At 35.7% G+C, this 23,445-nt stretch overlaps 2 protein-coding genes across 6 annotated transcripts in view; one reads left to right on the plus strand and one right to left on the minus strand.

Moving 5' to 3' along the window:
* Positions 1 to 469: 469 nt before the first annotated feature.
* TRMT5 (tRNA methyltransferase 5) lies at positions 470 to 12,145 on the minus strand. 3 transcript variants are annotated; one of them, XM_019750772.3, is made up of 5 exons: positions 12,009 to 12,145; positions 10,218 to 10,873; positions 8,210 to 8,334; positions 4,924 to 5,578; positions 470 to 4,568 (listed from the first exon to the last, which is right to left on the minus strand). In XM_019750772.3, the coding sequence occupies exons 1-5, from the start codon at positions 12,011 to 12,013 to the stop codon at positions 4,492 to 4,494; spliced, it is 1,518 nt and encodes a 505-aa protein (XP_019606331.2). In that variant the 5' UTR covers positions 12,014 to 12,145; the 3' UTR covers positions 470 to 4,491. The 3 variants fall into 3 exon arrangements, with proteins under 3 accessions (XP_019606331.2, XP_074183500.1, XP_074183501.1); XM_074327399.2 differs by having other exon boundaries at positions 11,948 to 12,071; XM_074327400.2 differs by having other exon boundaries at positions 11,957 to 12,058.
* Positions 12,146 to 12,222: 77 nt separating this feature from the next.
* Positions 12,223 to 23,445, plus strand: part of SLC38A6 (solute carrier family 38 member 6) — a 47,936-nt gene continuing 36,713 nt past the window's right edge. Inside the window, exons 1-4 of one of the 3 annotated variants that reach the window (XM_019750775.3) lie at positions 12,223 to 12,361; positions 13,200 to 13,300; positions 13,463 to 13,593; positions 15,411 to 15,484. In XM_019750775.3, coding sequence (XP_019606334.2) covers positions 13,520 to 13,593; positions 15,411 to 15,484 — 148 coding nt within the window. In that variant the 5' untranslated portion in view covers positions 12,223 to 12,361; positions 13,200 to 13,300; positions 13,463 to 13,519. Of the gene's footprint in view, positions 12,362 to 12,386; positions 12,637 to 13,199; positions 13,301 to 13,462; positions 13,594 to 15,410; positions 15,485 to 23,445 lie in introns of those variants that run through there. The other 2 variants (XM_019750774.3, XM_019750776.3) reach the window with 2 other exon arrangements.

Below are 23,445 nucleotides of genomic sequence, written 5' to 3' on the forward strand. Positions count from 1 at the left end.
TATCTCGTTTTTTATGGGATATAAATGATATGAATAATAACCTTATTCATATCCTTGAGAGAAGTTTTAAGAAATTTGTTATGTAGAACATAATTGACTACTACCTACTACACTCCCTTTTAAGCAGATATTAATGGTATTGAATACATTTACATCATAGCTAGGATGCATTATTAGTTTTCCTTAATTTCACTCAATAAATGTTTGATCTAAGCTTTTCTTAGAAGTTATCTTTAGGCCATTAGCAGGTGGTCATATAATCATTTCAAATTAAGGTGGCAAAAAATTTGTCAAAAAGTTAACAAAATAAAAAACTTGAATATAATGAGCTTTCCAGCTGTCATTTTCTAGTGGATTCATGGAGTTTAGTTACCAAGTATCACATCAGAAAGTTTAGGGTGGGCCTAGGTTTAAATAATGAAATAATCACACATTCACTTATCCATTCTGAAGGAAAAAGGGGGAGGAGTTAAAATGTAAATAGAAGCATTTAACGATTATATTTTCTTTACAACTATATACTGCATATTTTGTTTAATTAAATTGTGACTGAATGGAGGCAGGAACTTTATGTGTACAGATAAGAACATCATTTGTATCCACACTTACTATTCATAACCTATCACATCAACATGTAGAACTAGAAAAATTTTTATTCCTACTTGCAAATTAATTCTCTTCACCTAGATCAGGAGAAGGCAAACTGTCAACCCTTGGCCAAATCCAGCTGCTGCCTTGTATGCTCCATGAGTTAAGACTGGTGTCTGTACGTGTGTGTGTGTGTGTGTGTGTGTAGTTGGAAAAAAGACAAAAGGTTAATATACTTTTAGCAGGTGAAAAGCTTATGAAATTCAAATAATGTGTCCATAAATAGGTTGTTTTTTTTTTGAACATTGCTTATGTATTATCTGTGGCAGCTTTTGGACTACTATGGCAGAGTTGAGAAGCTACAGAAACCTTACGGCTGGCAAAGCCCAAAATACTATCTGGCCCTTTACACAAAGTTTGCTGATCTCAGACCTACTTCTCAATTGGAGGGGAGAGAGGGTAAAAAAAACCAGAAGTCCCAAACTAGCAATACCTGGCTGAATTAGCCCCAAAGGTCTTGCAGAGGATAGGTTGGGTTAAGTTTCAAAAGAATTTTTAAGTGCCTTTAGATAAGGAATGAAGTCCAAGTCAGTATGTCCTTACACTTCTTACCATTTATTGCTTTTATATATTTAAATTACCTGTCTGGCTTCTGAAGGCATTTGAGTTTGTAATTAACAATTTAGATAAAGGGTCCTCAAACTTTTTCTGTAAGGCTAGACAGTAAATATTTTAGGCTTTGTGGGCTAAGAGGCAAAATTGAGGACATTAAAAAGTAGGTACTGGGCCAGCCCAGTGACTCAGGTGGTTGGAGCACCATGCTCCTAATGCGGAGATCACACGCCGCTGAGGTTGCAGGTTCAATTCCCACATGGGCCAGTGAGCTGCGCCCTCTACTGCTAAGATTGTGAACAACGGCGCTCCCTGGAGCTGGGCTGCTGTGAGCAGCCAGAGGTGGGCATGAGCTGCCGTGGGCTACTGTGTGCTGCCAGGAGCGGCCGACAGCCAATGTGAATGTCCAGCTGCCAGCGTGAGTGGCCGGCAGCCGGCAAGAGCTGCTGTGAGCGGCTGACCAGCAACCGGCCACCAACTGCCTCAGAGGGAGGGGCAGGGGGGGGAAGTGCAAGACTCATAATACCAGCATGGGCCAGGGAGCTGTGTCCTACACAACTAGACTGAGAAACAACGGCTTGAACTGGAGTCAGGGAGGGGGGAGGCGGAAGAAGGGGGGAAAAAGTAGGTACTTACATAACATGAGATAAAATAAATTAGCACAATTTTTTTAATTAACAAAATTCAAAATATAATTAAGTACATTTCTGTAATGCATTTTTTTGGGAAATAACATTTCTGTTAAGTAGGGTTCTTAGTGTTTCCTATCATTAAAATCAATTGTCAATGACCACCTGTGAATGGTTAACTGCAATGAGATTTTACACATTTCATCTTTAAAAATGTCTTTTCACACAGATACATACTGCCAAATACTGGTATCTATCCTGGAGCATGATTTTAACTGAGCATATTCACTCGGAAGGCATTTGTAAACTATTGGATTCTTCCTGTGACCTCTGCATTTTAGCATGTCATCACATAGCACATTATTCACTTCCAATTGAAGATTAGGTGGAAGCTCAATTATAGTTAAATGGATTTTGAAATATGGAAATTTCCTTTGCATTTGCACCAAGGTCCCCAAAATGCTGAATTCAGAAAGTATATCCATTGCTAATTTGTGTGAGAATGGAAATCCTGCTTCTTGTTTTCATTTTTGATAACATGAGCTATATGTAACACTGAATATTTTGATTCAAATGTCCGTTGTTGAAATGACTACTGCAGTATGTTTCACATCAAAGTTGTTTGCCTTGTAATTGTAGGCTGAAATCTTTTAAGAAATATTATCAAGTCTTTAGTAAAAGCTAATTTCCAAAGTCAGTCAGTGTCCTAGCATAGTGTTTAAGAGCGATTCTTAAGAAAAATTTCAGCCTTGACCTTAAACTCAAAAATTGCCATCAAACTTTACAGTTGCTAAGCAAATCAAACTTAGGTTGAGCAAGTCAGGAAATTCAGTTTCAATTTCTGACAAAATTCAAGGACTTCAAGATGGTTCAAGTCCATGAAAACATATGAAGTTTACCACTGACACTACTGGTTTACTAACACGTGGTAGATTCAAAAAAGTTTCTGCAAGGTACCGTGTTTCCCCAAAAATAAGACCTAACTGGAAAATAAGCCCTAGCATTTTTCAGGATGACATCCCCTGAATATAAGCCCTAAAGCATCTTTTGGAGCAAAAATTAATATAAGATTCGGTCTTATTTTCAGGGAAACACGATACTTGCTGGTGAAGATAGTGATAATCATAGGGTTTAAACATCTTACATTTTCACAAACTTTGTAAATTTCTCCAACTAGGTCTTTTTCTACCTCACACATTTTTACCACCATCAGTTATAACATCTTAGCAGATTCTACTTCAGGTTGTACAGAATTAGTGTTTTCTCAACTTCTTTGAAAATATTCACCTGTAGTTGTTCCATGCAGAATTAAATTAAGAACTGAGCAATATTAGTAACACCTATTAACTCATCAAATGTCATCAAATAATCCCTTGGACTCGTTTTACTTTTTTAATTGACTATTGATATTGCTTCCAATGTTCTCAACTCTAAACAATTGTTCTTGCCAAGTCTTAAAAAGTTTACTTTCTCTGGACACATTTCTTTGGCTGCTGCATTCAAACACAATTCAAAAAAGTAAATGGCTTTTTAACAGTAAATGGCTTTCTTGCTTGACTTACAAGTCATTTGGAGACTTACTTTGGTTGCAGCCTTGTTTTCATTTTTTATTTTGTAAAGAAATTCTGCTATGATATATCCAGTTTAAATTTCTTATTTTTCTGACAGTTGCTTGCCCCTGAGTTGGAAATACTGTGATGAGTGCTTCTTTTGGTAATGTCAGTGTATATTGTATTTAAATTCAGGTACAGATGCTTTGTTATCTAATTCTATATCAAAATAATTCTTACTCCACTGTGCCTTAGAAACACACTAGAAGTCCACTTTTCTTGTTTGGAAATGATGACTGCGCACTGGTAGTAACAAAATAAAATGTTACAGCTTAGTGACATAGATAGCATTCAAAATACTACTGAATTATAATATTACCATGTTACTGTGATTTGTAGTATGATGCACAGCGGTATGAAGTGATAAGAATCACATCCCGTCTGTGTTAACAACTACTCAGCTCTCCTGTTATACCATGAAAGCAGCCACAGACAGTATATAAACAAATGAGCATGGACACAAAAACTTTATGGACACTGAAAGTCAAATTTCATATAATTTTCACAACACAAAATGTTATTCTTTTGAATATCAACCATTTAAAAACGTAAGACCATTCTCAAGTCACTTGCCATACAAAAACAGGTGGTGGGACAGATTTGGCTTGACGGGCCTGGTTTGCCTATCCCTGATCTAAATAATCTCATTTTTATTACTTTTATAGTGATAGTGTAGGAGTGCTTAAAACAAAACTTAGCTACAATCTTCAACTAAGGATAATAGCAAAATGATATCAGTGCTTTCCTAGTTAGCATGCAATTATCCTACCTTCAAAACTATTTTCCCAAGACAGACATATTTAAGTGTATTTAATTAAAAAATTGGATATAATTTAGATTATAAAATTATATATTATAACTTAAATAAAATGTTTAGTAGACTTATTTAAATTTTAATTTGACAATCCTCAATTTATAAGACAGCAAAGGTAAAATATAACAGTTCAGTACTAAAGTAACTGAGTGGTAAGATTTTATGAAATCATACAAATTATATTTCACTGCATAATGATCTAGTGGGGAGGTGGAGAAACCATTTTCAGTTACATGATTTAAGCAATTTGTGTTTTTTCTTTTGAAAAGGATTTATCTGTCCTCTGGCGTTTAAGAGGTGGCTCTTCATGCTTCTCTGTAACAAATGCAGAAAATATGTATTAGGTAAGATATTTAACATTTGAAAATACTTTAAAAGGCAAATAATATAGGCATTTTAAAGATTTTTAATCTATTCAACTTACACATGAAATAGTAACATTCCTGTGTAGTTATTATTTTAATGAAATAGCCTTCTACTTGACTGAACAGAGTTATACTAAAATTCGTGAAATTGGGAGAAATTAGTCACAATTAAATGGCAAGGGGTCTTAAACTGAAATATCTAACTAGTATTAGTTTAACCTATTCCAAATTTAAAATAATATAAAAAATATATATAGCCTAAGAAAGCTACATGAAAGGTATTACAGCTCCCAGAAGTTGCTCACCTAGATTTAGGGTCTGGTTCTTGTAGAGGACAGCAGCAGGAATCCGAAAGGTGATGCATAACATTTCCTTGTTAGGGGCTACGTTTCTTACTAGGTGAACTGAACTGCACGTGTCCAAGGAAGTGCCTAACACAGCTTCAGCTCGCTGCTGAACATCCTTAGCAGGATTAGCATCTTTGGAAAAGCTGTAACAGTGTACTATGGGAAGGAGCTCACTGCCGCATGACTGCCCATCTAAAAGCGACTTGAAAGCACTGAGAAACTCGATAGCCTTTGCTGGCAAGTTCATGACAATGTGCACAGAGTGTGTTCTTTCTTTTGACAGTCGTCCCAGCTGCTGCATTAACTCTTCTCTGACTGGTCCTTGGAGGAAGTCTTTCCCATCCAAGTTAAAGACTTTTACCTTTTGGTCCACTTTATTTAATTTACAGTTGTGCAATAGCCATTTATGGGATTCAGGATTGAGATCATTGGCAAATACAGTACAGTTTTTCTTTGCTACTGGAATGGCAAAAGGTCCGACCCCAGCAAAAACATCAAATAGGACATCCCCAGGTTTGAAAAGTTCTGTGATACGACTGTGTTCTGTAGAGAGACGAGGATTCCAATAGACTTTTGAAAAATCGAATTCATAGGTATAGCTGTTTTCTCGAACCTGAAAAAGGTATTATGCTTTTGATTAACCTGCTTAGTCTTAAATTCCAGCCACTGACATTGGAGAGGTGCACTCATGCACACAACACATTTCAACTTACCCCTGTTAAGAGCAAATAAAAGTGTATTTAAAGGCATTTTCATTAGAATTCTGGTGTTTATGCTATACTGAGGCCAGTAATTATTCTGCATTGGACTTTTTCATGAGAAGTCATCTCTTCAAAGCCAAATGACTCTCCATCTCATCCTAAAAGGTAACAGTGGTTCCCAGATCACATGAGGATTTTTCAGATAGGCCACTTGACTTGCTTCATTATACTCTTTAATGTGATCTGATGGAGAGGGGAAAAAAACTGTAATTTGAAATACCACGCTATATGTACCTTGATGGTGGGTAGCTAAGTTACACACAGCAAACAAGCTTCCCTCCTTACTTAGTTTGCAGTTTGTAAGAGGGAGGCGTGATAGATGTGTCACGTATCATTTAATTTTCAGGTATTTTGCTGTTTTTAGATAGTTACTTGGACTTTGAAAATTTCATGTCTATAAATTAGAGGCAATTTAAATAAATATAAATGGAACAAATCATTCTCCTGTTTCTTTCCCAATTTTAATGGATAAAGAATGAAAGGCCAAAAAGTTCTATAAATCTGATAGCGATATACCTTCCGTATTCTACTTTCATGGATTTTAATTCCAAACGTGTACATATTTTTTTTCTTCTCAACCACATTAGATGCTCTGGCCATATTATTAAGGTTCCAGAGATGGAAATGTTTCCTCATGATTCTGCCAACTAAAAGTCTTTCTGGGTATATAACCTGGAAAGTTTAAATATGTCTTGTGAATGATTTTCCTGAAATCTCCTTTCTACTCCCCCTCTTAAGGTCCTTAATGTGAAGCACAGATCTAGTTTAAAAATTAGATTCTAAGTATCATTCTGGTTTTACTCATGCGGTCTTTGCTATCTCCCTTAGCAGTATTAATTTCAGCCAGATTCATTTTCAGGAATCCTTTTACTTACAATATACAAACATAGTACTTAATGTTTCATGAGCTCCTAAAGCTAAATGTAACTCTTTTTGGAGCACAGAAATTATACTTTTTACACTTATTTTATAGTATAAATATTAGGTATAAAATATGTCCTAAGAACAAACTTTAGTTGACTAAGTTAATGACAAGGCATTTATAAAATTATAGTTTTCTCAGAACTTTTAGATCTTCTGAGATCTAAATGAGAAGAATGATGTTACCTGTTACCCTAAGGGATAGTACCAAGTAAATACCCACAATGTTTAATCAGGGTATGCCTTAATGTCAGCTGAGATAAACACTGTTATTACCAAAGGATTGACATTCAAATCTTACTTGCCATAACCGACCTCTTACATTATACCCAAGCAGTAGGCAGTGGAGGTCTGGCATACAAGGAAAGACCAAGCATGGACTCTGGAGGCAGAAGCCTGGCTCCAAACACCCTGCTCAGTCATGCCTTGTTACTTCGTAGCATAAACAATATTAATAACAATTACCATTATCTTGTTGGGCATCTTAGGGTGTTACATTTCAAGCATTTAGCTCAGGGCCTAACAGTAAGTATGTAGTAAATGGTACTCTGATACTATTAAATTATGGAGAAATTATATTTAAAATAATATTCACTTAAATTTATGCAGCCTAGAATCTTAAAATGTAATTATTTTGCATAAGCTCTGTCCCAAATTTTATAAAGTCCTGTTTAAAAGATATATCTAACATTTTAAGAGTGGCCTTCATTATTAAAATTTTTGTCAAGTTATAGAGTTTATTAGCCTATTTCCTAGCTCAGGTACAAAATTACACATAACGTTAACATATGTGTAACAATATAATAAGACTTGTGGTTTAAAAAAGTTTATTATATCCAGCACTCTAGAGGATTTTGGGGTGGGGGATGAGAAAGTGTTTTATACCAGGAAACTATTCCTACATATTTTAAAATTTTTATTTGAAATATATTTTTCTTTTAAAAGAAATATGTACTCAGTAGAAAAGTATAAAGAAGATAACAAAGGTCACCAAAATACCAAATAAAAAATAGGCCCACTGTTAACATTCTGATGTATGTATATATTTACATAGATACTTAGTTAAAATGGAACAAGGTTATATATACTATTCTACAACTTGTTTTGTCACTTAACATATCAATGGGCAATTTATTTTTATAAGTATGGAGCTAACCTTTAATGATGGAATATTCCATTGGATTGTTATACCAGAATTTAATCAATTCTCTACTGATGAACTTTTAGGTTGTTTCCATTCCTTTGTTCATTTTGTTATTATAAAAATAATAATGAAGAATCTAGTACATATATCATTACAATTTTGTTTAATTATATCCTTGGGATAACTTCCTATAAATGGAATGCCAGGTCAAAGGATATACCTATTCAAAATTGAGATATATTACCACACACACTTCCTTAATGTATCAAATTTGCACTCCTATCTATAGTATATGTAAATGCTCACTTTCTCACGTACTCAATATTGAGTATTAAAAATACTTGAATCTTTGTCATCTGTTATGATTCTAAACATTAATCTTATACACACCATACTAGGAAACAATAATACTTCATACCTTGGTTATCATGTTCTCCTCTCCAGATAACACTTCCATTTGGAAATTTCGGTACGTATTATCGATATTATTGATTTTATTTACTGCTGAGGTGATTCCTGGGTTTTTGTCAATCATAACTTGACCTAAAAGAAGAGAATTCATAACAAATATTGCCTATTGACTGCATAATAAAAACTAAAACTGCAAGTATGAAATGGAAATGAACTGTATTTTCTTATAATTTATTGATACAAACTGCATCTAATGTGTATAAAATGGCATGCAATTCTAAAAAATTCAACAGATTGTTAAAATTAATGTCTGACAGCCTCTAATACAAACACAAAAAAATGTATGGGTACATTTTTAAAGAAACAATTTTGAGGAGTTTGGGTCTACTTACTATTTTTCCATGTGTTTTACTAAATGTCAAATGTACCAATATTACAGTAAGCAAAAAGGTAGACCATAGGGAATTGGTAAAGAATAAAAAGAAGAAATGTAGGAACCCTGGCAACAAATGTTGTCAGAAAACACCAGCCTGTCGTCATTGGTCTCAAACCAAATGTTTACTTTACTGTGTACTTGAAACATACGTCTCCACTTTGGAAACATATATCAGCAAAATAATGTTTTCAAACAGCTTTTTTAGTCTTATATAAATAAAATGTTCATTTACTCTATTCTTTTTGTCAAATATTTGCCATACCAGAAAAAGCTACAATGATAATAAAATATACGAGAAATGGTATATTAATGCCCTTTAATCAAAGTGTACTTTTTTTATCAGCAATTAAAAAATTTATAAGAATCTATGTACTATCTCATTGCATAAGGAAAGATAACTTGATTTGTAAGTTAGTAAAAAGTACTCAATAATACAAACATGCTGAAACACAACCAGAAATTATCCAATTTCTGATAATTAGATATCTGATTTGAATATGATATCAATGAACTCTAGTCAATCACTGTTCTTATCCTGTTCTGCTTCAGATATCAGAACTCAATTTTTAAGGTACAGAAGTTAGTTTGAAATGAGGAATTAAATTTTAAAAAGAACTTATTCTGAAGGTCTATAGTAAAAGTTTTAATATTACCAGTGTGAAAATGTTTCACTTTTAATCTATGAGTGCTCCTTTATGAAACAGAGTTTATAAAGTAGGAACAACAAAAGGAATGTTTGAGTTAGGATGACAGGCAATGGCGCTTAGGAAAGCTTAGACTTGACATTTGCACCTTCATAATGACAAGGATCTGTTTACGTATTTATTATGTTACCACGATGCATTATCAGCTCTCCATCAATAAAAACAAAGGAAATGCATAAGAGAATTATTTCTGAAATTCTACCCATGCAAAATACTGAGCACTACATTTTAAGCTGAAACTAATTCCCAGAAGTTCTGACTCTACACTGAAATGATTAATCTGGAGAATGCATGGACATAAAATATTCATATAATGACAAGTGCAATTTTAATTAGTTTTCTACTTCTTTCTTATCCCAAAGAATAAAGTATCCAAACTCAAACTTGGGGCTACAGAGGTATGACATACACAAGCATTGTTTCTAAAAGGCTAGGGGTACTAAAAAAACAAAGTATCGTGCCTGAATGCAGAAGACGCTCAAATAGTTGAATCAATTAAAGTATTAATATGAGTACAGTGTCTTGTACTTTTGACCATAAAACACTCAAATTTATGAAACCTAGCATTCAACCTAGTCCTTGAGGCCTACTAAGTCCACTGTACCAAAATGACGAGCTGCTAAAGAATTCTGCCAAAGCAAGTGGTTCAAGTTTTACCTATGCTTATGTACTGTGTACACAAAAGCTGGAACTGATATTTAAAACTTGCTATGACTCTGGAAAGAGTATTCCAAAATGTCCCTCAAAAGAGAGTATGTAGCTCAAGATCTAGCTTAAAATTAAAATGAAAAAATGTCCTGCTCCTGTAATTTGGCATTTAAAAAATAATTTTAGAAACTAAAATTAGAACTTGCTAATTGCTTTCCAGAACCTACCAATTAAATGCTTGAAAGGTAGTTGATGATCTCGAAGGTTCAGGTGGGCAATATGTCCAACTCTGCTAAACCCTGAAGTCACATCTTGACCTTCAGGAAGGACAGCTCTCAATATTTCTTCTGACTTAAAGTTTTCATAAGTTAGTTCCAAATTATATTTAGAGACCTGTGGACTGACATTAAGTTGCTTTAAAATACTGAGTTCTGCTTTCTCAAAGGAATCATCAGTAAACATTTTATAGGGATCCAACATAATTAGTCTATTTTCTTCATCTTCTGGGTCTTCAATCACACGTTTTATGCCTGGGCGCTGCAGTGCTACCCTTTTAAGGGATCGCATCAATTTATTGACAATTTCTTTCCTCACTTTAAGCACTGGGATGGTGACTGTCTTTTTAAAAGCGGTTCTATCAAGTTTTGTCATTCCTCGAACATCAGAGGGTGGTGAAAACAATTCATAGTGTCTCTCACTTAGTTCTAGTTCAGGCATGGTTGAGAATCTTTTTCTTTGATCCAACAAGAAAATGCCAGGTGCTCTGCCAGGTTTCTGTATCAGTGATGTCCAAGCTAGTGGAATCAACGATTCTGATTCAGTTATTCTATAGCTTTCCACTTGGAGAAGTCTTCTTAAGAACCCAGATGGCCTCCATAAGATCCTAAAAAAAAAAAGTATTTACTTTGAAAAAAATACCATGAAGTTACAAACCAACTTACATGTTCACAATACCTTTTGAGAATAAAAATCTAAATTGTTTTACATAACCACTAAATGCTGGTAATTAAAACTTTTAGTATGTGTGAGAAGCATACTATCTTTTCCAAACAGAATGACTTTTATTAATGGTAAATAATAAATTTGCACCTTCAACCTCCTGTTGCCAGGATGAGGGCTTAGTGATCTATCAGCCTCCTTGTACTTAATGAACCTCTCCACCCACAATTTGCTACAGAATACATTTGGGGTTGGAAGGCTGAGATTTGAGTTAAAGGATCATCTCTCAATGAAATGGTCATTATTTTTATAGCTTTACCAATGCCAGTATTTACTAGGACGATCTCATGGGTGCTTATTGTGTCAGATGCTGTGTTTAAATGCTTTACACACGTTATCAATCTTGGGAGGTGTGTGGTATAGCATCTTCATTTTGCAAATGAAGAAACTAAAGCTCAGAGAAATAGATTAACTCACCCAGTCTCCTTGCTTAGTAAATGGCTGAGCAAGGATTAAAACCCAGGTCTGACTTCAGTGAACACTTTATTGCTACAAGTTCTGGCTATAACTAGAGGTTTGAGTATTTTGAGGTCGAGGACTTTGCTAAGTGTTATATACACACGCCATTAGGAGTATCAGTTATTCACATTTCCTTCTAGAATACCAAAGAAGTAATTGCAAGAGGAAAGGGCCCTGCCCAAGAAACCTGTAGAGCAAACATCAAACTTCACAGGGTCAAATTGAGTCTAGCAGTTAACCAGCTGTGTGATCTTAGGTACATTACTTAATCCGAGTCTCGGCTTCTCACACGTAAAATATGGCAGAAAACTTTTGAGAAGGTTAAACAGTTCCTTACTACCAGCCCTGGGACCTAGGCTAAGCACCCGGGCCGGTGGGTGACCTCGCGACGTTTCCGCGCCCAGGCAGCGCGAGGCGGGGAGCAGCCCGGGACTAACGGGTACCGCACCGGGCCCTCAGCCCCTTCGAACTATCGAGGGCACCGCGGCCGCCATCTCACCAAGGTTACCATCCAATGCGTGATGTCGCTCTGCAGCTGGCTTCGCGGCCAGACCCCTCACCTCATGCTCTGGCGCGGCTCGGCAAGGAGTCGCAGGTGGATGGGCTGGCCCTGGATTACATCATCACTGCTCGCCGCCGAGGGGCGAGCGTCATTAGATCACGTCCATTCCCCCCCTGTCTTCCCGGCCCTGGTGAGCTACGGAAACCCGAAAGGGCCAGACTCACAGCTCCGCCCCTGGCGCGACTAACGACGGGCGGGCCAGGTTAACAGCTCTCAGATGGACCTGGTAGTCGGCCAGCAAGCAGCATGGAGGCCCCCTGGGGGATCATCAACGTCGAGCCAGGCTGGCATGTCTCTGCCCAGCAGCCGGTCGAGGCGGAGGCGGAAGAGTTGAGCCCGTTGCTAAGCAACGTAAGTTGCTCCGCGTGCTTCTCTGAGCTGACAGCCACCCGGTTTCCCTGAAGTGCCTGTCAAATAAGACCCAGAAAAGAAGGGGGATGGCACGGGCAGAGGGGAGAAGCTTGAGGCCTAGGGCCCACAGACCCCATCGAAATTCAGATGCGATCTGGCGGAGTTCATGAATGTGACCGCAGCCTAACGTGCCCTAGGAAGAAAAGCTGACGTAAAGGTGCAGGCTCAGGTGGACCAGGTGCAGCTGGGGACCCGACAGGCGGAGCAGCCCTAAGGTTGTTATGTAGCTCACTGTTCCTTGTTAGTATCTTTGTCAGCTTCCTGTTTTCTCCACCAGTCTTGTGAGGTTTTTGCAAGAGTCACAAGATTTTTCTTTTCTCGACTTAGTCATTGGGGACCGTAAACATCTGAATACAGACATCCTTAACGGTGAAGGAGTGGAGGTGGCTTGGTAATAAGTACATAGGGCGTCCCTGACCCTAAAGCCTGTGCAATGAGCCCTCGGCTGTTTAAAGTCGCTGGACTGTAACAATTTCTAGGACTCTGTTCTTAAATGCTGATTTGGGGGAGGATGTTTTCAGGGGTATCCCCCCCAGAGCAGCGTGAATTGCTTCTACTTATTATATTTGTTATTGCAAGGTATTCCTGACCATCTTTGCAGCTGGGCCGACTTAATTCATTAAGTATATAGAGATTAGTTTTGCAGTACTAGTAATCGAGGAGCAACGGTTGTCTACAGCAGCCTCAGGATGATTCAGGAATTCTTCAGTAGTCACATGAGCTGAGACCATCTGCCTCCTCTCCGTCCCCACCCCACTCCTATCTTCATCTTTTGCAGTCACGAGATTAATCATGGCTCTTACTGAAGCCTACCTGGCTTCTATATTGATGGACACGACTTTCCAAGGAAACTAGATTCTGGAGTTGCACTAGTGGGAGGTGAGAAGGGAAGGGAAGGAAACCAGTGCTAGTTGAACAACTAAGTGTGTAACACAATGTCTGTGGTTTGCAGACTTTCTACATAACCTGTCAGTCATTCCTTGATGAAACTTGAACTTCACCATCCAAACATTTAACACTATTAAATTTCTGTGCTCACAGGAACTTCACAGACAGGGATCCCCAGGTGTTTCATTTGGTTTCTCAGTGTTTAATTTGATGCATGCCATCATGGGAAGTGGCATCCTTGGCTTAGCTTTTGTTATGGCTCATACTGGTATCCTTGGATTTAGGTGAGTTTTTTCTTATTTTACCGTTCCTTTTTTTTTCATTTGATTGTACAATGAGGAGCAAAGAGATAGGTTCCAGAAGCTGATGTTGTATAATTTCTAGTTAAATTATTTCTTGGGTTTTAACATTTTCCTGGTACTCTTATATTGTTGGTAGTCTGTAGCTTGGAAAGATGCTATATAATTTGCATTTTTTTATCCAAAAGTGTGGCTAATTTTAAAAAATGGAAACTGGATCCACACTCGTTTATAACCTTAAGAAGTGGCTTGTTGTGTCAAGATGGCCAAAGTGTCAAAATTTATTAGCCATGCAGATTACTTATAAGTAGCAATTTTGTGAGTGTAAGTAATCTTTTCATTTTTATTTCCTCCTCTCCTCCCACTGTAGTCTTGTTTCCTTCCTGAGGCCAGACATGTGTTCTGTGCCTACTTCTTTTCATCTTTCAAGACACTGCAGATATGCCAGTTTGCCTAAAATAAAAGACATTCCTGGCTTTTCTGGGTTCCCATAGTACTTTGTATATTCATTCTATTATTATAATGTAATACAATGATTTGTTTGCAAGTTAGTTTCCCCACTAAACTCTGAAATTCTTTAGAACTGGACCTTATCTTTAGCATCTAGCACTATGGTTAATAGAATGAATGAACAAGTTTGTTTTGTTTGTTTTGTTAGTGGAAGCAGACCTACTTTACTAGGCAATTTAAAATACATATACAGAGTCTCAGTTTGTTTTTTTCTGCTTTTATTTTGAATTTCTTGATAAGCAAACTAACTTCTAAGTAACCCAGCTTGCTTTTATTATGGGATGTATTCACAAACTTTCATAATTTTAAAACTTCAAAATTATATGTGACACCTTAGGTGAGACGTAATCATAGGACTTATTTTTTGGTTCCCTTTCAAAAATCATGTTTTATGCTCCAGGATCTTACATGCAGATGTATACCACTGAATGTGAGCTCATTGAATCATATCACACATCACACTTCCCATTTGGTGACACCAAACTGTTACTTCGTGAGGTCTCTGTTGTCAGTTTACTGATAGGTGTACTTTCACCTCTCAGTTTTCCTACTTATTAACAAGTATTAAGTGGACCACAAAGATAGAATTTCTTTGACTATTGGGGCTCTCCACTGTGGACAGCTTTGTAGAAGCTTGCCCAGTCAGTATCATCCTGAGAATAAGTAGGGGATTATGCATGTAGTTTCATTTCACCCTGTTGGTGAGAGAACCCCAATTACTTCATCGTTTGCACATTTTTCAAATTGTGTCATTAGAAATATGTTAACTGCATTTTTTTTTTTTTTGGTTTGGTTTGGTAAGTGTGTGTGTGTGTGTGTAATAGATGACAGGAAATTCAGCCTTAATTCAATATTAAAGATAAAGATATCATTCTAAGGGGAGACATGGAGGGAAGTAAAAAGGAGAGGACAATGAGTTTTCACAAGTAAAACTTTTGTTTAGACATAGGATAGGAAAAAATAGTTATAAAGAATATCGCAAGATCGTTGAATGGCTGAACTAGCAATCAGCAGACAAGAGTGCTAAAGTAGGAAATTTGTTTTTATTTTAAATAAAGTTTGTTTCTTTCTGATTTCTTTTTTTAAATTTTAAAAGCAGTATCTTTTCATTTAAATAAAATTTGGTAAATAGAGGAAGAGTATCTTCTTACTTTCTTTAATGACCATAATCCAACTACTCAAAGATAGTCCCTATGAACATATGCATGTGAAACAGAATTTGTTGTTGTAATGAGATACCATAAAAAAGAAACTTTTGGGGGAGCTTGACCATGTACTCTTTTATATTTTAGTTTCTTGCTGCTGATAGTTGCTCTCCTGGCTGCTTTCTCAGTTCATCTCCTGCTTAGCATGTGTATTCAGACAGGTGAGTAAAAACATGTTGATTTATTTGATGAAGCAGCCCCTTGTGATTGTATCCACATACAAGATTGGATGTCTCAAGTCTAATTTCCAGTGGGCATACATTATTATTAGGTAGGGTGGTTGAAATGGAGAATTTCGAAAGGCCAGGGTATATAGACTCAGCCCTATTGGGGAATATGCAAGGACAGGACAAGAGGGGGAAAGTAGCATTCTTATCTGCCTTTCTCTACCACACACAGCATAGTTTTCTGGGTTAGAGTATATTGGGGGAAGGATCTAAAAGGAATTCAAAGAATACAACCTTATGCTTATGGGGAAGTAGTAAACATATGTTCCTTCGATCATATTTCTCCTAGGGTGATCATTTCCTCAAGGAGAACAGCTTCCCAGATCTAATATTGCCTTCCCTGTCTCCTCTCTGTCTGTGAGACAGAGGTAAGCGTGGCAGAATTAGGATTGTTGGAGGCAAGATCCCTAAGTTTTGGATTTATTTAGTTTGTATTTTTACTTGCAAGTCTAGAATAAGGTAGTTTTTTGTGACAGTTGTATGTTCAATTAGTACTCTCTCTCTCTCTTTGTGTATATGTTATTTTCCATTTGGAAAACTTTATTATGCAATTCAGTCATTTATTAAGTTCTTTTAAATTGTAATAAATAAGAGTATAGTATATGAATTATAGAACTGCTTTTATGAGGTTTTTTGTTTGGCATTACAGATATTACATGCCTATCAATCCTGGTCTTTTTATCTGTCTAGTCTTTTCTTTCTTTGGATTAGGTCAGTTATGATGCCAGAATCACGAGTTTAGTACCTATGTGGGTGAGTTCACTTTGTTCTAGCCGGTCTTGTAGTTTTCAGACTTTTAAGAAGCAGACTGGGTACATAAAATAGATAAAAATGGGATTATTCTGGCTGAAACAGGTGAGAGATGCCCAAAAGTATTTCTTGGTAATTTTAAGACTCTTCAGAACATAATTCTAAATCCACAGCTCTGTTTGCCTAAATATGTCTATTTATCACACACACACCTGTGAATCTTTTTGTAAGCAGAGTTTTCTAAGCCATAGGGATTCTAATTCCAAAAATCTGAGATGGGATTTTGGACTATGTTTTTAACAAGTTCTCCAGGTTAGTCTTATGCAAAACCGATTTAGGACCCATAGTTCATAGCTGTAACTTGTACCAATGTCGTTGGCCATCAACCTACAAGTGTAGGCCCCTTCTTTCAAGGGGCTTGGGCAAAAGTGCAGAGAGTGAAAATATTAGGAACCAATACAAATATTAATTTCAAAGTAACAAGTTCATAACAGCATCCAAAATTCAGGAATAATATCATTAAAAGAAGTGTATTTGTAAATCCTCCTGAAATTTGACTAGAATTTTTATGACATGTTTTGAAATTTTGCTTTTCTTGGTGAAAAAATTTTTACTTATTTGTGATAGTTATCTAACATCTTAATAGTTTGTTTTATTATGGATTCTACTAAAAGATTAATGTTAGTCAACTATGTAGCAATTATGTCTTTATTAACTAACATGTTTTGTTTTATTAATTTCAATTACTTGGGAGTAATATTCTTATGAAGGTTTTCAAAGTAATGCTAAGTATTTTGTTCTTCAGTTCATCTATATTTAACTTTAAAATTCTGATGCTGTCTGTTGTTCTTTTCTGTAAATTTGGGGCATATAAAGTGAAAATTCGGTTTCAATTTCTTTCTTTTTCTTTGATTTTTGTAGCTTACTTGGTCTATAAACTAACTTGTTCATGGTTCTTCATACGTACTGATGCACCTGTCTTCTGTTGATTGAATTCCTTCAGTCATTGTAAAATTCTTTGTGGAGGTGGGCTTTTTTTTGTTAAATACATATATACTACAGAATAGCATGTAGCTAAATTTGTTCCTCAGTTTATTGTACTAGCATAAAGGAATATTATGCTCAGATAGAATTCAATGGTCAGAGAAAGGGATGTCGTAAGTCTTTACAACATAACTTCATTTACTTGTCTGGAGGTAAAAGGTGAAGAGAAATTTTTATCTTTATAAAAGTAAAGGACTTATGCGTATGAAATTTTGCTATTTTAGATTTTATGTAGTGTTTGAGGTCTGTCAGGACTTTTTTAGGAGCTGAGGTAGCATATTAGGTACCTTAATCTCGCTAGCCTTAGTTTGTCACCTATAAAATGGTAATGATAATACTTTCCTCTTGGGATTGTTGTGAGAATGAAATAAAATAATGTATGTAAAATACCAGGTCCTTGGTAAGTACTAACTTTTGTTAATGAGTTCTCACTGAGGCAAAACCCTTAAGGATTGCAAGGTATTGTACACACTGCTGTCTGAGAAACAGTTGGCTGATTGTGATTCTTTGGGAAAACGTCTGTGCTCTGGCAATAAACTCAAAGCTCCCCTCCACATCCTTATCACTAGGAGGGAATGAGAGTTCTAGAACTCTGCATGCTTCTAGTCAAATCCCTGCTCCCTAGTCCTCGATCCCCATTACTCACTTAATTATAACCATTATTTTCCTTGAGATCATTTGAATTAATTACATTATACCATTTATCTAAATTTATGTCAGTCACTTCAGGAATCTTAGGTTATCCTTCATTTTCCAGACTCATTTCATATAGCTCTGTCATCCATATTCTGACCTCATCTCCCACTCCTCCCCACCTCCTGAAACCCTTCCATTTTGCTCTCTAGAACTCATGGTCAATCAACAACAAAAGTTCTGTATCCTCAACTCTTCTAAACATTTCCTTCACTTACTCTGAAAGACTGTAAGTATTTTCTGAGGACACTGCTTTCCCTGTAGTCCTCTCAAGTAGCCACTCTTTTCTCTTCCATGTCCCTCATACTAGTCTGAAGATAACCTTCAAAATATGGGGGGAAAGTGATTTCAATATAAAATTCTATACCCAGCCAAACTACATTTAAATGAGAAGGTAGAATAATGACATTTTCATATATGCAAGGATTTAAAAATTATCTCCCATACACTCTTGAGCAATAAACGATGCCGTTTACCACAGTTAAGGAATAACAAAGAAACAGAATCTAGCACCGGAGAGAAGTAAAGGGAATTTCCAGGAAACAACTGAGCAGCAGATCTAAGCCCCCTCCAGATGGGAGAAGTTTTTTTACAAAGGCAGAGCCAGCTCTCCAGGCCATGCTTGCCCTCAGGATCATGTTCAGGATGGAAACCCTTTTCTTTTTTTTTTTTTCCTGAAGGGAGCGCCTTTCTCATTTGTCTGTCTAGCTCTAATTTGCACTAACAGTAGGTTAGCAGTCAAGCCTGGCTGTTACAAAAGTCTAAGAATCAAATAGTGGGAGATTGAAACAAGGTATTATCAAGGGAATAAAAGAAAGAAACAGGCTAAGGAAGGTGAAGGAATTAGAGTTGAGAGGAGCTAATGTCTCACTGAATGTGGAAAGTAATGGAGAAGGAGATGTCTAAGGATATCTCTCAGATTTCTGGTATAGGCCACTTGGTTATTGATAGTATCATCAATGGAGACAAGAACAGCAGGAGGTGTTGGTTCAAAACAAAAATGAGTTCAGTTTTGGATATGTGGACTTTGAAGTAAATCTAGGTGGACAGATCCTAGAACTAAAGCCCAGGATAGAAGTTGATTCATTCAATACTATTAACTATTAGGAATACAGAGATAAATAAGACTCACTTCCTTCCCAGAAAAAGCTTTTAGTCTAATAGGGAAGACAAATATATAAGAAAATAATTTATAATTCCTTTTGTCTAATGGGTAGTTCTCAGCTGAGCTTAATTTGTCTCCTCCAGGTGCATTTGGCAACGTGTAGAGATATTTCTGGTTGTTACAGCTGGGGAAGTGGGGTATGAGGTGCTACTGGCATCTGGTAGGTAAAGGCCAGGGATGCTGCTAAACATCCTACAATGCACAAGGCAGCCCTCCCAACAAAGAATTATCCAGGCCAAAAATGTCAGTAGTGGCAAGTGTGGATGAACAACTCTGGGCTACGTTATGTGTGTGCTCTGCTCGTGTAGTGACTCCTTCATATTGTTTGCCGTGACATTAGAGTAAGTGCTTTCTATAGCAGAAACTGAACTTTTTCTTATTGGGCTACAGGGAAAGGATGGGTATGAGTCTCTGCAGGGTTAGATCCATTTTTAAGTAAGTCTCTTCTTTTATTTTTATCAAAAGGAATACATGGTCACACACGTGTGAATGACTGTGTATATGTGTGCACGCTTGTGCAGGAGGACTTGAAGCAATTATCTATCCATTCTTCCCCACTTCTAGTTCCATTTCCCAGAGTTAGCAACATACAGAGTTTTTGTTTTCAAACTTTGGGTATTACCTTCCTAAATCTAAATAATACTTTTCTACTTTTGTTTATTGATTTAAGAGATTATCGGTTGATGCTTCATTATGAAAGGTGAGGAGTCAGCTTGGGTACACTAATCCTCCTCTCCCCCCTTCTAATTTTCACTAGTTTGTATTCAATTTCATTGATTATTCTGTACCTCTAAATAATACATTTGAACCCTTATTTTTTTCCATGTACCCTATACAGTATCTCTTGACTCTACTATATGTATTATTAGTGCTCCTGTCCTTTCTTTCACCTGTTCTCTTCCTATTTCCCAGTCTTTCTGCTGTATCCTTATATTGTCAAGGTTGATAATATTTACTTTCTGTTTTTTAATCATGTCTTATCTGTAAGTTGAGTCTCAAAGTTGAAAACTAATTCATAGCCTTTATAGAATATGTCTGTGTAAATATTGTTCACTGCAGAACCAAGCAGTATATTGGGATCCCAGAACTTTCCTTATGCATGAATATCCCAGCCTCTGTACCATTTGAAAGGAGCATATTCCTAGTATGCCATCATTCTATTTTCTTTTACTGCACTGAGTTCTCTAAAATTATACTACATTAAATTGGTAAACTGACATTTAAGTACGTATTAAGAAAGATCAAAAGTGGCAATATAATTGCATAGTAGACATTCAATAAATGAATGCCCTGCATGACACTGTTAGAAAAACGGTGAGAGGAAAATGATGGAAAACCCAAGAAAGAAAAGTATTTCAAAATAATAAGGGTATATTCCAAACGGCCAACTTTCTGAGAGTTGAACTGTATTTGAATAACTCATGTCCCTCAGCCCAGATCCAAAGATAATATTGCTGCTGCTGAAACTTGGGCTTTGTACTGTAACCAGAGTTTATTAATTGTCCTTTTTCATTGAAGAAAAAATGCAAAGCAGACAGAACACTGGAGAAACTAGCTGGAAATATTCCACTACTTCATGGGAATCAGCTTTCCAAATGATTCCTGTGGAGGCCAAGGTCTTGGTCTAGCCAAAACAGCACTAAAGTGTGCCTTGATGGTACATTAAAGAAGAAAATTTCCCCCAATTTACTTCATTAAGATTTACAGCCTTTCTGCCCCTTCAAAAACATAACATTGATTTCTTTAATATCAAAAAATAATTTCCTAAAGTAGATTGCTTATGACTGCTTTCAGTTATTTATTTAAGGAGGATTGTGCCAAGTACTGCTTATATGAATTCCTGTAAAAGACTGAATTAATTTCATAATTTTCATAATTAATGTTATTCCTGTTCTGTAGAAATAATGCTATTAATGTGACTGGTCATCACCACATCTTATTTTGCTATTTCTCAAAACATCTTTCACTTTATAAATAAGGTATTAGAACATGGATCACATGAAAGAGCAGAAAAATTATCCCTTATTAGTAGGCAAAGTGATGCTTAAATTATTAAACACCAGAGAAATTAAAAACTGAGTTTAAATAAGCTCTATCAGATATTTGGTGGAGGAAATGGAACTATTCAAGTAATACAGTTTTTAAAAGTAAAGTTTTACCACTCTGTTATAGTCATTACAGAATTTGAATCCCTGCCCCCCAAAAAAGGAAGAAAATAAGAGTACACAACCACTTGTTTATAATTCATTCCACTCTTTTTATGTTTTGCTTTCTAGATCATACTCAATCCTATTTTTTCACTTAATGTTGACGTTTTTCATGGATTATAAATACAGTTTTTAACGACTACATATTATTCATTCAGGTATACGTACTGTAATTTATTTAACCACTTTACCATCATTGAGCTCTTAGGTAGTTTTTTTATTTTCAATGTAAATAATACGTGATGAGTATCTTTGCATATAATAATTTCTCTGATTTTTGTCTTTTTTCCTAAGATGCAAGCTCCTAGTGGTCAAATCTTATAAATACAGAGGGTACCAAAAAAATGTATATACATTTTAAGAAAGGAAAAAACTGTATTAAAATTGTAAAACTCAGTTTATACCGATAACAAAAGATGAATACAAGTCATGCATATACATTTTTTTGGCACCCCCAGTGTTTTAAAGGTTCATTGTTCAGATTGCATTCCATAAGTCAGTACTAGTTTATATTGTTGACAGCATCTTAATTGCCCAAATGACAGAACTTTAAAAGTATACTGTTGTTTTGGTTTGCATGTTTAGATGATCCAGAAAAACCATTAAAAAGTGAACATGTAGAGGTAAAGCATTTGGCTGACTATGTACACATTTTATTTTAATAAAGCCTCAATGTTAAGCCAGAGCCATTATTCATATTCATGATGTCTCAGTTATGGAAAAGTACTTCTAATTTTGTAACATAAAAGAAGGATGATGACAGTGACAGAACTGAATGACTAGCCAGACATTCCTGATTTGAAAGACAGAGTCAGGGTTTGAACATTGTACTTAGTCTCCACTTAAAAGTCTAATAAGCCTTTTTCACTCTGAATTTGGGAGTGTATTGTATTTAGAGATATTTTCCTAAAACTGGAAAATAATAGACAGCAATTTGAGATTGCTAAAATATATGCCGCTATTGTCAGAAGTTGCAATTGCAACTGTCTTCATTATGCTGTTGGTTTGGTTATATTTTCTGGAACAAGAAAGGTTGTGTTCTAATTAAAAACTTAAAAATAAATGCTTAATTTATTTAAATTTAGATAAGTGAAATACCGATTGCTTTTGGAATCTTTTAATAACAATGTTTGCTTATGGGAAGGTTATTTGCTTTTCAAGTTTACTAAATATATAATCTATACTCATTTTCTGCTGTTTAAAAATAAAACAGACCCTAGTTAAACTTTTTGATGAGTATCATCTTGATTACTTGCTCACTGACTGAGAAACCGATACAAAATAGGTCATTTTAAAAGTAAGTTATTTGAACAAAACAGAAATAGACTCATAGAGAACAAACTGGTAGTTGCCAGAGGGAAGAGGGATGGGCAGATTGGGTGAAACAGGTGAAGGGGATTAAGAGGTACAAACTTCCAATTATAAAATAAGTCACTGGGATGTAATATACAACATAGGGAATACAGTCAATAATCTAATAACTTCATATGGTGACAGATGGTAACTATACTTACTGTAGTGATCATTTTGTAATGTACAAAAATACCAAATCACAATATTGTATTCCTGAAACTAATATAATATTGTATATCAACTGTAATTCAATAAAAATAAAAGTAAATTAAGTTAAATTAAAAAATAAAAGCAAGTTATTTGATATAGTCCCATATGTATTGGTAACACTGAAAAGTCTCCTTGCTTTAAATTCTTGGAAGGAAAGTTTTTCTTAAGAAAGAACAGACACATTTAACTATAATATAAAAAAGGGATGTTAAAAATGAACAATGATATTTCTTTAATCTCATAGTGATAGATCAGAGACTTTCTGGAGACTTGGTTCACGTAAACATAATATATAGCAAAATTACCTTCTCAATGTCAAATTAGATAGAAGCTAACATTTAGAGAATTTTCTGGTTTTTTTTTTATACATACCAAGGCTTTGGAATGTTAAATTTAAGGAACTGTGTCCCTATATAACATTAACATTCAATTATGTTTGGGAATATTAAAACAAACTAATAAAGATTTATTGA

This window comes from Rhinolophus sinicus, chromosome 3 (genome assembly GCF_057876585.1).
Source record: "Rhinolophus sinicus isolate RSI-liver-muscle chromosome 3, RSI-T2T, whole genome shotgun sequence".
NCBI lineage: Eukaryota > Metazoa > Chordata > Mammalia > Chiroptera > Rhinolophidae > Rhinolophus > Rhinolophus sinicus.

What these genes read in the sequence shown, in the direction of transcription:
- TRMT5 (XM_019750772.3), bottom strand. An exon ending in AGGAGAACATGATAACCAAG is followed by an intron (nt 5,579 to 8,209) that starts GTATGAAGTATT and finishes TACCTTTTTCAG; the next exon opens with GTTCGAGAAAACAGCTATAC. An exon ending in GAACCAGACCCTAAATCTAG is followed by an intron (nt 4,569 to 4,923) that starts GTGAGCAACTTC and finishes CATTTGTTACAG; the next exon opens with AGAAGCATGAAGAGCCACCT.